This window comes from Lagenorhynchus albirostris, chromosome 15 (assembly GCF_949774975.1).
Source record: "Lagenorhynchus albirostris chromosome 15, mLagAlb1.1, whole genome shotgun sequence".
NCBI classification, from domain to species: Eukaryota; Metazoa; Chordata; class Mammalia; order Artiodactyla; family Delphinidae; genus Lagenorhynchus; species Lagenorhynchus albirostris.
The window spans coordinates 65,697,254-65,709,614 of NC_083109.1; the positions used below are offsets into that span (position 1 = coordinate 65,697,254).

At 46.9% G+C, this 12,361-nt stretch overlaps 1 protein-coding gene across 1 annotated transcript in view; it reads right to left on the bottom strand.

The window, feature by feature from the left end:
* Positions 1–5,908: 5,908 nt before the first annotated feature.
* Positions 5,909–12,361, bottom strand: part of LOC132505823 (acyl-coenzyme A synthetase ACSM1, mitochondrial-like) — a 38,800-nt gene continuing 32,347 nt past the window's right edge. The window contains exons 11-14 of the mRNA XM_060124064.1: positions 10,338–10,465; positions 9,150–9,249; positions 7,743–7,862; positions 5,909–6,256 (exon numbers count right to left, since the gene is read on the bottom strand). Coding sequence (XP_059980047.1) covers positions 6,170–6,256; positions 7,743–7,862; positions 9,150–9,249; positions 10,338–10,465 — 435 coding nt within the window. The 3' untranslated portion in view covers positions 5,909–6,169. The remainder of the gene's footprint in view (positions 6,257–7,742; positions 7,863–9,149; positions 9,250–10,337; positions 10,466–12,361) is intronic.

Consider the following 12,361-nt stretch of genomic DNA (forward strand, 5'->3'; position numbering starts at 1 on the left):
AGGGATTTTTACCTTAAATTTAAGTGCTTCGTCAAAGAGCATCTTATTCTGTCTAGTGGTTTCTTGAAGATGTTTCTTTGAGTCATTCACCTATGCAAATATGTACAAAAGGAACCAGAGTTATAAATACTATCTTCTCGTGCGTGACTCCTTCCACAAATACAGAGAACAGTGCTTTACGTCTGTGGAGCTTGCTTTGAATCTGGACTCTTTATGGAACATATGAAATAGGACAGTAGTATGAATGAAAAGAGAGCAAAATAACCGAACTCCCAGAGGTGGAAGGAATTGAAGGTGAAATCATGAAAAATAACAAAGGACAAAGATACCATCTGTTCCAAAGTGGATATATTTTCTACAAGCTCTGTGTTTTCCTTCACCAAATTATTGATCTTCTCTGATATTTGCTGTAAATTAACTAAAAAGAGATAAAATAATTTCTAAGATTAGTAGGAAAACCCAGTAAAACTGAATTATCTCAATGTTCTAGCAGCAGACACATATTATCTGTAATTGACTTTTAATCTTTACTTTTATGCCTAAAAAAAGCAAATTTTAGTTAGTAGAATTTTAAACGTAAGAAACATTATTTCAATGGGATTCCTATTTAAAGTGTTTTCAAAAATGAAGAAGAGGGCTTCCCTGGTGGCGCAGTGGTTGAGACTCCGCCTGCCGATGCAGGGGACACGGGTTCGTGCCCCGGTCCGGGAGGATCCCACATGCCGCGGAGCGGCTGGGCCGGTGAGCCATGGCCGCTGGGCCTGCGCGTCCGGAGCCTGTGCTCCGCGGCGGGAGAGGCCACGGCGGTGAGAGGCCCAAAGAGCAATAAGATGACTTCTAAATTCTCTCCCATCTATGAATACCATTCTTAGAAAGCTCAATCACTTCAACTAGTTGTGTCATCACCAAAGATGAAATAGAAAAAACATCCTGCCAACTTACATTTCTTGCCTCCAATTACTAAGGTAAATATATATGTTGCTGGGAAAAAAAAAATCCTTATTTCATCCAGATTCACCCCTCCATCCAGCCCCTATCTGCAGTTCCTCCGAGTCTTCTCCTGTTTCGACGATGCCATAGCAATGCAGATGCTTTATACACTGTCTCAACAAATCCCCTGCCTTTGCCCCAGGTCCATCACAGTGGACACCACCACCCACGTGCCCATTTTTAGAACGTAGCTCCCCTACCTGCTGCCTCATCGCTCGCCATCCAACCCCGGGTCCTCTCTGGAAACTTCTCAGACCTTAGGTTTTCTCGTCCTCCTGAACCCAGGTCCCCTGTCCCCCACTTCTGGACGCTTCTTCCTTCCTTTGAGAACTCCCAAGATTTCCCATGGGCAGTGGCCGAAATCGATTTGATGACAGAGATACAAGAATAATCAAATACACAAGCAGAGTGGGAGGTTTTCACACCTCTCCCTCAACAAGTCATACAATGAGCACCACAGAGCATCTGTAAGGTGTAGAAGATCTTACTAGCAAACCATTTTAATCATATAGCTATATCCATATATCCCTCAATATCACATAACAACTGCAGAGGAAACATTAATTTCAGGCACATATAGTATAATTACAAAAATTAAGCTTATTTATTTTGGCCACAAAGCAAATTTCAACATATTTCAGAGGAATGAAATCACACAGAGCATGATTTTTGGTAATGCAATTGTGCTAGAAGAGTTCTGATGAAAAGCTAACTAGAATTTCCCATGTTTGGAAATTGAGAAGTACACTTACAAATAAAATATGAGCAAAGAAGAAAACCCGAAGGGAAAGATGTTACAGTTGAACTGCATTACGTGGTCATGATGATATGGTAATAAAATAGGTTTCCTTCTGGCTTGCGAATTCCACTTTGTGTGACCATACAGATGGTATGGGTATGGTCTCAAAATCATCCGTAATTAGCGTAGACATTTTAACACCTGAAACAGGGCTAGATACATCACCTGTCAGCATGGGCTTTAGCTTATGAACCTAAACAGGGGGGAAAAAATCCAGTCTGACTCTCATTATTGATTGCCAGGGACCTTCAGAAATTGAGAATTTCAATGGAGAAAGTTCACCAGCTTCCTTTCTGGGGGATCTGAGGACAGCACCCAAACAGCTTGGCAGTACCAGGAGTGCTGGGTGGGGAGAGCCAAGTAGGTGGGCTGGGGCCCAGGGACCCGGGTAGTTAGACAAAGCCCACTGGTGATGGTCTGTTCTGGGCCCTGTCCTGAGGTGAACTTCCTAAAGGTGCTTTTATGTGGGATTGACACAGTGGTTTCCCAGCTCATTCAGGCCCAAGACAGCTTTAAAATCATTGCTTTAAACCCCATAGATTTTATTATTATGGAAACTTATTGTAAACAGGAAACATTCTATTACTGCTGTAATGGAAAATCAAGGTCTTTTACCATAAATACAAAGAAATGATTAAAAAACCAAGCAAAACAAAAACAAAAAACAGGGATAACTAAACAATAGTGTTGAAATCTGTTTAGATGCAGTTGCCTGCCTACAGAGTCCCACGTTTGGGCTGTGTGGTTATAAAGAGACAGACTAGGCACAGAAGGGGTGGAAGTCAGACTAGCCGCGAAGTGAATGGGAGGCAGACGCAGCCTGTAAGGGACTGGGGACTTCCATGAACAGTGCCAGGGTCACCCTGGTTACAGCTCAAGCAGGGATGAGGGAAAGAAGGAGAAGTGAACAGAGTTAAGGGGCCTGGAAAGGGTGAGACCATTCGTGCAGCAGACGAAGCATCCCCAAAGCGGGTTCAGCCTCCCATCCAGGGGAGGAGCCCTCCGTGGCCCCTGAAGGCAGGGCCAGGAGCCTTGGGCTTGAGACCCAGCTGTGCTGCTTACCAGCAGTGTGACCCTGGGTGGGTTTCCTCCCTAAGATGGAAATGCCCAGTCCTGTGTCCAAAGACTGTCATGAGGACAAAGGGAGGCCATGTGCTGAGCGCCTGTGCCCATCAGCTCCACCATCTCCCAGGGGCGACTGTCCTCCCAGAACCGGCACCTTAGAAGCTGTGAAGGCTTTAAAGGCCCCTCCTGTTACCAGCCTGCGCTAAGCACTGTACTTTGCAGGCATCTTCTTATGGCCCATACCATCTCTATCCCCATTGCACAGATGGAGAGTCAGGGAGAGGTGTTGTACCCAGGCTGAGAAAAGGGTCAGGGGGGACTTGGGTCTGGGTGGGAGTGGGGGGAATGTTGGGAGAGGAAGAAGCTGGAGCTGAGGCCTCCAGAGAGAGAAGGGGCCAGAGAGAATCTTTGCCTTTGCTCAGGGTCAGCCCTGCTCAGAAGATGAAGCAAACCAGGCGACCATGGTCACACCTCACTCCTCCACCTCGGGCTGATGGTCAGTCATTGCTGTGGTGATGATAATATTATCATACAATGGTCCTGATGATGTCTTTACTGTCACTGTTGTTGTTGTGGGAGAGGGCACAGCCCACTCTGACACACAGCGCGGGTCCTGGGGAGGCACACTTTTTTCCCTCGCTTGACCTTGGGATCTGCTAGGTCCCATGCAACACCCCCACGTTAAGTGCATGCTGTCATAGCCCAGTCCTTCCCCTGTGCCCTGTCCCCAGAGCCACCCTACCCTGGCCATTCTCTGGTGTCTCAGAGCATAAGCACAGCCCTCTGGAAGGCCCTCAATGGGACAGGTGCCTAGCACTGGGTTCGGAGCCAGGAAAACACCCCCTTCCATGACAGCCTAGGTGGGGTAGGTCATGCTGATCTCGAGGGTGTGGTGGCTTGAAGCAGGATCTCAGTTCCCTGACCGGGAATCAAACCCAGGCTGTGGCGGTGAAAGTGCTGAATCCCAACCACTAGACCACGAGGGCCGGTGGGCTTGAAACAGGACCTCAGTCCTTGTCTTCTTCGAAGAAAGGATTCAGCAGAGAGAAAGAAGGTAGGGAAGCAGATAAAGCGTTTATTAGAAGAAAAGTCCATGTGGAAAGACACACGGATGGGCTCAGAGAGAGAGAGAGAGCCATGCTTTTGGGGTGGCTTGAATTGCTTATATGGCTGCAGTTCTCCGGGTTCCCTCTAGCCAATCACCTTGATTCATCTTGCTTTGTGCCCATATTTGGTCTGACTCAGGGTCCTACCCAAGGTGCACAGGCATCTTTTAGCCAAGATAGATTCCAGCGTGAGAGTCTCTGAGAGGTTGGCAGGACATATTATGGGCTAGCGCCCCCTCCATTTTCTGACCCCTGAGGAACCGTTTTGTGCATGTGTAGTCCAGGAGGTCTCCTTGACCTCAAGAATGAAAAATATGGTAGTCTCATCTTTTTACTCAGGCAGAGCTGAGCTTCTCTCTGCTCCTGCCTTTATCTTTTCCTTGAAATGTCAGCAGGAGACAAGCTCCAGCTGCTGCGCCTGGAGCCCGTCTACCTTCTACCTCAATGCCAGGGTCTGTTCACCCCGACTGCCTGTGGAGGTATCCACTGGAGTCCCAGAACTGTCTGGGAGCATGTGTGTGTGCGACTGTGGTTGTGTAAGTCTGCACGTATGAACCTGTGTGTCTGAGTTTCTGTGTCTGTGAGCATCTCGATTGTGAACGTGAATTTCCCACTGCACAGCACTGAGACATTGAGTTGTCTCTCTGTTTTTCTCTGTACGCATTTGTGTCTGCACCTTTGTCACTGAATGAATGTACGTTGGTTGTGCAAATCCGTGTGTGTGTCTGTGTCTCAGGGCATATGGGTCCGTGGAGTTGTGTCTGTGTTTTAAATGTGTGTGACTGTGCTGTGTGTGAAGTTGCTGTCCCTTTGGGTGTTCCTGATTGTATCTGTGTGTTTGTCTTCCTTTTGTGCCTGTATGTGGCTGTGTTCTGTGTCTATGTCTCTGCCTACGTGTGTGTGTGTGTGTGTGTGTGCGTGTGTGCGCCTCCTTGGGGTGTGTGTGGGTCTGCCCTGGGGGGCTGTCTCACATGGCCCTGAGTATGTGTACTTGTGTGTATATGTGTGTGTGTTCCCCCCAGGGTGTCCTTGCCTGCGTTGGTCTGTGTGTGAGCTGTCCATGAGCCCAACACCTGAGTCCCCAGGTGAGGCTGGGGGTGATTCTTTACCTGTGCGTCTCTGTGTTTGTGATGTCTGTATATTACCCTGTGAGTGTGTGTATCTGTGCACCTCAGAAGAGGGCAGCTGCAGAGGGGATCTCCCTCTCGGTGACCCCCCAGGAATGGGTGAGAAGGAGACAATATGCGCTTCTCTCACCCCCAGGCTCAGCCTCTTCTGCCTCTGCTCCTTCCAGCCTCTGGTGGTTCCATCTCAGGCCAGAAGGATGGATGGAGTGAAGGGTTAGTTCACAGGACCACAGGCCAGGGGGGTCAGAGGGCTCTGGATGGCACAGGGCATTACACAGTGTAAGGAGAGGTGCCTGGGGAGGACTCCGGGCCCCTGGGGAGGGGCTGGGGAGCAAAGCTCCTGGGTCCCTGGGAAGGGCTGGAGGAGTCCTGCAGGGTTCCTGGGCCCCCAGAGGGCAGGTACTCACTCACCTGCACTGGTCCAGGCTGGGACCTGCAAGCAGCAACAGCAGCAGCATTATTGGTGGGAGGGGAGGCAGCGGGTCCACTGGAGGGTGCAGGTGAGGGATGGTGTGGCAGGCAAGTGTCGTCACCAGGCTGGGCTGCCCTCCCCTCTTCTCCATTCCCCAGACACCACACTTGCCCTGCCTCCCGCCTCACCCCCAGTTGGGCAGAGGCAAGCCAGGCAGGAGCAGACCCCGGTGGCCACATGGACTGTTCCTCCTAGACCTCTATGTCCTGGTCGTCGACTGGGTCAGAGTCTCTGGAACCAGGAGGGAGAATCAGGCCCTGGGGCAGTCTCTGATGGGGGTTGGGGGAATTACGAGGGACAGCATTTAGCACTGGATCTTTCCCAGAATAAACGCACAACAGACTCACTGTGGATGCTGAGTCAGTATTTAATTTGCTTCAGCCCCATTCTGAGCGCTCAGCTGGGCAATCTGAAAGGAACAGGGAACTTGGAGGAAGGATAGTGATTGATATTAATTTAAAAGAACAAAAATGCTGGAATGTTGACACTCCTGGCTCTCTTTCAAGTCAACTCTCTCAGCGTTCCTCTCCTCACCCTCACCATCGTGAGGAACCTGAGGCCGCCAGGCATTTGGCCAACATCACACAGTGGTTTCTGAGTTTACTGCCAATTACATCTGACCAAACTCCTTCTTCCGGAGTTCACTTCTTTTTATCTTGCCAGTGATGGTTTTGGGCAGCTCTGAGACAAACTCCACCTGGTTGAGGATAAAGCAAACACATTCTGACTAAGTCCCCCCGTCCTTTTCTCAGCTCTCCTCCTTTGCCCTCTCACAGTCCCCCAGACAGGCTGGCGCCATGTGGGGGCCTTAATGGGGTCCACCATTTATGTCAGATTCTCCTCTGACCTCCTGAAGTTGGATGCAGCCCTTTGATGTACTTTGACCAGTGAAATATGAGAAGGAGTGAAGTGTGCCACATTTAACAGAAAAGGTGGGAGTCACTGAGACAGGCCACCCCCTCTGTCCATCTCTTCTAGTGCTCTGGGAGGTACCTACGTGGTGGCTGCTCCCTTATCCTGGTCCCAGGATGAGGGGATGTGGAGCAAAGGCTCCGGGAAAGCTATGGTGGACAAGTGGCGTGAGCAAGAGAGACACCGTCCTTGTTATAATCCACTGCAACTTTGGGACTCTTTGTTACCCACAGTAACATGTAGCCCTTCCTGACTGGTACGCATCCTCTACTCTACTCTCGATAAAGCATCAGATCCTAATGTTAGCAGCATGAACTCTGTTGTCAGATACACATGGGGTTGAATTCCAGCTTCTATTTACTCTAATCTCAGGCAACTTACTTTGAGTCTCTAAGCCTCAGTTTCCTCTCTGTAGACTGGGATGATTAACTCAGGTTGTGGAGAGGATTAAATGAAATAATAATGCATGTAAAGCATTGAGTCCAGGGCCTGGTACACACAGTAAATGCTCAATAAATGTTAGCTATATAGCTTTATAATATGTATTGATTGTAAACATTCAGACATTGCAGCAAAGTATTACTACAAAAGAAGGAAATTTTAACTTGTTTTTAAACATATCAGATAGCACTACGTATGTTATTTCTTAGCCTGCTTTTTTATCTCAATAATATATTATTGTGATATTTTATGTTAAAAATCTTCATTATCAGTTTAAATTACAGAATAATATTAAATTCCATGAGTAATTTCATCATTTCTCTATGCTGCACAGTTTTATAGCTTGTGCACAGCATTTAAAACAAATGAAGTTGAACAAAAAATATCAGAATGTATTACATGCTGTTAGGGTAAATATCATTTTGTTCTTTGTTGTTTGCTATGTATGTATATGTGTGTTGGGTTGCAATACAGAATGTATTTCTCATGACAAATAATGTTTTTTAATAGTTTGGAAGTTGCTGGTTTGGGTGTCTTTTTCAAATTTTGAAAGATTATAAATAACCTTCCTGGATATCCTTGGGCAACTGTCTGAGTTTTTTCTTTAGGCTGACACTCCAGCAATGGATGAGTTTCTGACACAGGATCGAGGTTCCATCCGATTCAGTGGGCTCCCTCACACCCCTAAGCTGAAACGCTTCTTCTGCAGAGAAAAATATTAGTGCTCTTGGCTACTTAGGCTTCACCCCAGACACTGTATGAGACTTGAGGCAGTGGAGCCCCCAGAACCACTCACAGGGACCAGACCCCATCCATCTGCTCTCGCTCACCTTCCTTGGGTACTTGTACGGGGCTGTCACTGACTTCACATGCTGCTGCAGCTCCTTGGTGAGCTGGTCTCGATCATGGGACAGGAAGTTTGGGGTCAGGACAATGAAAGCCTTCACTACCTGCAGTGAAGAACCAGAATGGAGGCTCAGGGCGAGTGACAACCAAATTATAGTTGAAAGAGTAAATGCCTGGGACTTCCCTGGAGGTCCAGTGCTTAAGACTCTGCACTCTCACCACAGGGGCCACGGGTTCGATCCCTAGTCAGGGAACTAAGATCCCACGTGCCATGCCACACTGCGCGACCAATAAATAAATAAATAGAAGTTTAAAAATAAAGAGTAAATGCTTACTAAATTAATGGGAAAACAAACTGACAGCAGAGCCTTTGGAAATCCCGGGTTCAAATCTCAATGCTTCCAATTTCCACTCTGCCTTGGAACATTACTTAACCTATCTTAATCTCGATCTCCTTCTCTGCAAAATGGGGAGAGGAAAGGTTTATTCCTCATCAGGTTCACGTAAAGATTCCATGAGATCATACACATAAAACGTGAAGCCAGGGCTTCCCTGGTGGTGCAGTGGTTGAGAGTCCGCCTGCCGGTGCAGGGGACACGGGTTCGTGCCCCGGTCCGGGAAGATCCCACATGCCGCGGAGCAGCTGGGCCCGTGAGCCATGGCCGCTGAGCCTGCGCGTCTGGAGCCTGTGCTCCGCAACGGGAGAGGCCACGGCAGTGAGAGGCCTTCGTACCGCCAAAAAAAACCAAAAAAAAAAAAACCCCGTGAAGCCTGTTTAAATGTATTTGTATTCCTATCATTGTTAACATCACCATTTTCACTATTATTGTAGGTAGAGTCCTGTGGGCATTTAATAATAGTTAAGACCTTGTGGGCATTTAATAACGTTGGTAATTTATTAGTTTCCTATTATTATTCATGTCCTCATTTAACTTCTCAAGGATTGTACATAGAAGGTGTTCAATAAACACTTGTTGAATCAAGGATGCATGCTCTGGAGCCAGAGTGCTCAATTTCCCACCACTTATTAGCTGTGTAATCCAGGCAAGTTATTTAACCTCTTTATGCCTCTGTTTCCTTCTCTGCAAAAAGGTATTAAAAGAGTCCTTAATTCATTGTGTTCTGTGAGGGATAAATGAGCTGACACCCAGTAAGAGCTGATTAACTGCTAGATGGCAGCAGCAGCAGCATTCACTATCAGCATCGTTTCAGTCACAGATGAGGCCACAGTGCCCCCTGCTGACCATATCGTGTAAGCGCACATGCACATCAACCATGCCCTCCCTTCACCCTAGGTCCAAGGCTGGGTAGGTATGGCCGGGAAGTTTTCCCCTCACCTGCCTTCCCAGCCCCACGCCCAGCCACGATGACCTCCACGTCCCGTTCCTCACCTCCCCTCGAATCGGGTCCGGGCTGCTCACCACAGCGGACTCAGCCACCGCTGGGTGCTCTGCCAGGGCGTTCTCCACTTCTGCCGGCCCAATGCGGTACCTGCAGGACCAATGGTTCCTTCTGAGGCAATTCCCGGGCGAGGGTGACCCAGGCCCTCAGATCGCATCTTTTGGAGAGACACATCTTCCCTTGGCACGGAGGGTATCTGTCACAGGGCGCCAGGGCCTGTGTAATGGGACTGAAATGTGAAGTCCTGAACGTTCCATGCTAAGAAATACAAGGCTCAGGTGCCCCCAGGTGAGAGAGGAGGTGAATGCTTCATCCTCCCAGAGCTCTGGGGCTTGGCTCAAGCTCAAGCAGCTTCCCCTGGCATGAAAACTCCTTAGCTTAAACATTTGTACAAATTTTACAGCCTGTTCCTCACTATATCAGCATTGGTTTTAGAAATGAAAAACAACAAACACAATTTTCCTGAAATTCCCAAGAAAACATGTTATTCTAGTGTAACGTGTCATTTTTTTCTTTATAAATCATGTAAGAGTTAGGAACAACAGACTTGGAGTCAGACCACCTTTGTTCAAATCTGGCCTGCACCCTGTACTGTCTTTGAAACTTCAGGCAACGTTTTTCACTGGTCACTGACTCCATTTGCTCATGTAAAATGGGCATAATCATGGGAATTCCCTGGCCATCCAGTGGTTAGGGCTACGTGCTCCCACTGCAGGGAGCACGGGTTCAATCCCCGCTCGGGGAACTGAGATCCTGCATGCCGTGCACTTGGGGCCTCCACACACATACCCTCCCCCCACAAAATAAAATAAAATAAAATAAAATGGGCATAATCACATCTACCTTACAGCATTGGGAGTGGTTCGTATAAAGCTCTACAGAGAGTACGGTCACATAATACGTATTCCAGAAAGGTGAATTTTATTATTGTTTTTGTTGTTGTTATGTGCTTCTGTGACACGTGGTTCATTACAGGAGCACACAGAGTAAGCTCCCTCAACAAATAGGGCCCAAAGTCAAGTTTTCCTTCCCAGTGCCTCTAACTTGCACGATGTCTTACTTTGGTTCAGAGTTAGGCTGAGAGTCCATCACCAAGGCATGAAGGAATGTCTGGGCATGCTACCTCCCACCAGGCTCGTGAGGGTGGTACCTTCTGGTTCAGCGTCAGCCACACCTACCCGGAGGCATTGATGACATCATCGGCCCTCCCCAGGAACCAGAAGTAGCCCTCTGCATCAATAGTTGCTCTGTCCCCACTGTTGTAAAAGTCCCCACACTCCACTTCGGCTGTCTTCACCGGGTTACTCTGCAAAGAGAACGACACTACTCTGTCAAAAACAGTGAGTTTAGAGATGATGAGCTACAACAATGAGCTCAGAACTGGGTTTGAATCCTGCTTCTGCCTCTACCTGGCACCTGGGCATTTTTTATAATCTCTCTGAGTCTACTTTCATGACATGCAAGCACTCAATGCATGCCCGTGGTCGATTAGTGAACAATGTTCAACCAATTTTAAGAACAATATTTTTTTATTTATTTCATTTATTTATTTATTTTTGGCTGCATTGGGTCTTCGTTGCTGCACGCGGGCTTTCTCTAGTTGCGGCGAGCGGGGATACTCTTCATTGCAGTTCACAGGCTTCTCATTGCGGCGGCTTCTCTTGTTGTGGAGCACGGGCTCTAGGTGTACGAGCTTCAGTAGTTGCGGCATGTGGGCTCGGTAGTTGTGGCTCACAGGCTCTAGAGTGCAGGCTCAGTAGTTGTGGGACACAGGCTTAGCTGCTCCACGGCATGAGGGATCTTCCTGTACCAGGGATTGAACCCGTGTCCCCTGCATTGGCAGGCGGACTCTCAACCACTGTGCTACCAGGGATGTCCCCAGAACAATTTTTAGAAATAACAACTCACTTTTGTGTGCCACTCCAGTAAAATAAAATTACCACTAGAGCATAACTCTATTGTATTCCCTGTTATATGCTCTGCATTTACACAGTGGCTGGACAGATGGGAGATGTCAATAAATGTTTGCTGAATGAATTTTCTTCCCAAAATATTACCTTACTTGAGCCTCACAGGAAGCCTATGAAGTTGGTATTCATTAAACTTTTAAGATAATTGTATATTTGCATGCAGTTATAAGAAATAATACAGAGAGATCTCATGTACCCTTTACCTAGTTTCTCCCAATGGTAACATCTTGAGAAAATATAGTTCAATATCATAACCAGGGTATTGACATTGACACCATCCACCAATCTTACTCAGGTTTCCCCAGTTTTTTACTTGTACTCATGTGTGTGTGTGAGTGTATCTAGTTCTATGCCATTTTATCATGTGTGTAGGTCCATGTATCTACCACCACAGTCAAGGTACAGAACAGTCCCATCATCATCAGGATCTCTCACGTTGCTTTTATAACCACATCCACCACTCTCCTCTCCCTTCTTCCACCTCCCTTCCCATACCTAACCCCTTGGCAATGACTAACCTATTCTGCATTTTTATAATTTTGTCATTTTAATAACGTAACATAAATGGAATTATATAGTATATAACCTTTGGGACTGGCTCTTTTTTAAAACTCAGTATCATTCTCTGGGGATCCATCCACATTGCTGTGTTCATCAACAGTTTGGTCATATTTATTGCTGAACAGTATCTCACGTTACAGATGAGACACAGTTTAACCATTCACCCACTGAAGGGCGTCTGGGTAGTTTCATTTTTAACTATTATGCATAAAGCTGCTGTGAACCTTACAGATTTCTGTGAGGCTGGCATTTTTTAGCCCATTTTACAGAAGAGGAAACTGATGTTCAAGGAGGCACAATAACTCACTCAGCTGGGCAGAGGGAGGGTTGGCATTTGAATTTACAGCCTATGCATGTGACCACTAAGCACTGTGTTGGGATTTATCTTCTTCTGGAACATGGAATAATTTTAAGAGGTTTCAGAAAAAAAATCTTTAAACATTAAATTGCATCATTTTACAGTCCCATCCAATGGGTCTGATTATATTGAGATTCTCGGACATATTTTTAAAAGCTCTGGAACTACCAAGAGTAAGATAAGTTTCCATTTCAGAGCTTTTTTGGCCTTTAATTTTTTATTTTTATACAGTTTTAAAGGTAACTTTCCATTTAGAGTTATTACACCATTTCAGAACTTTTAGTGAAAATAGAAGTTAGCTAGAATTTAAGAA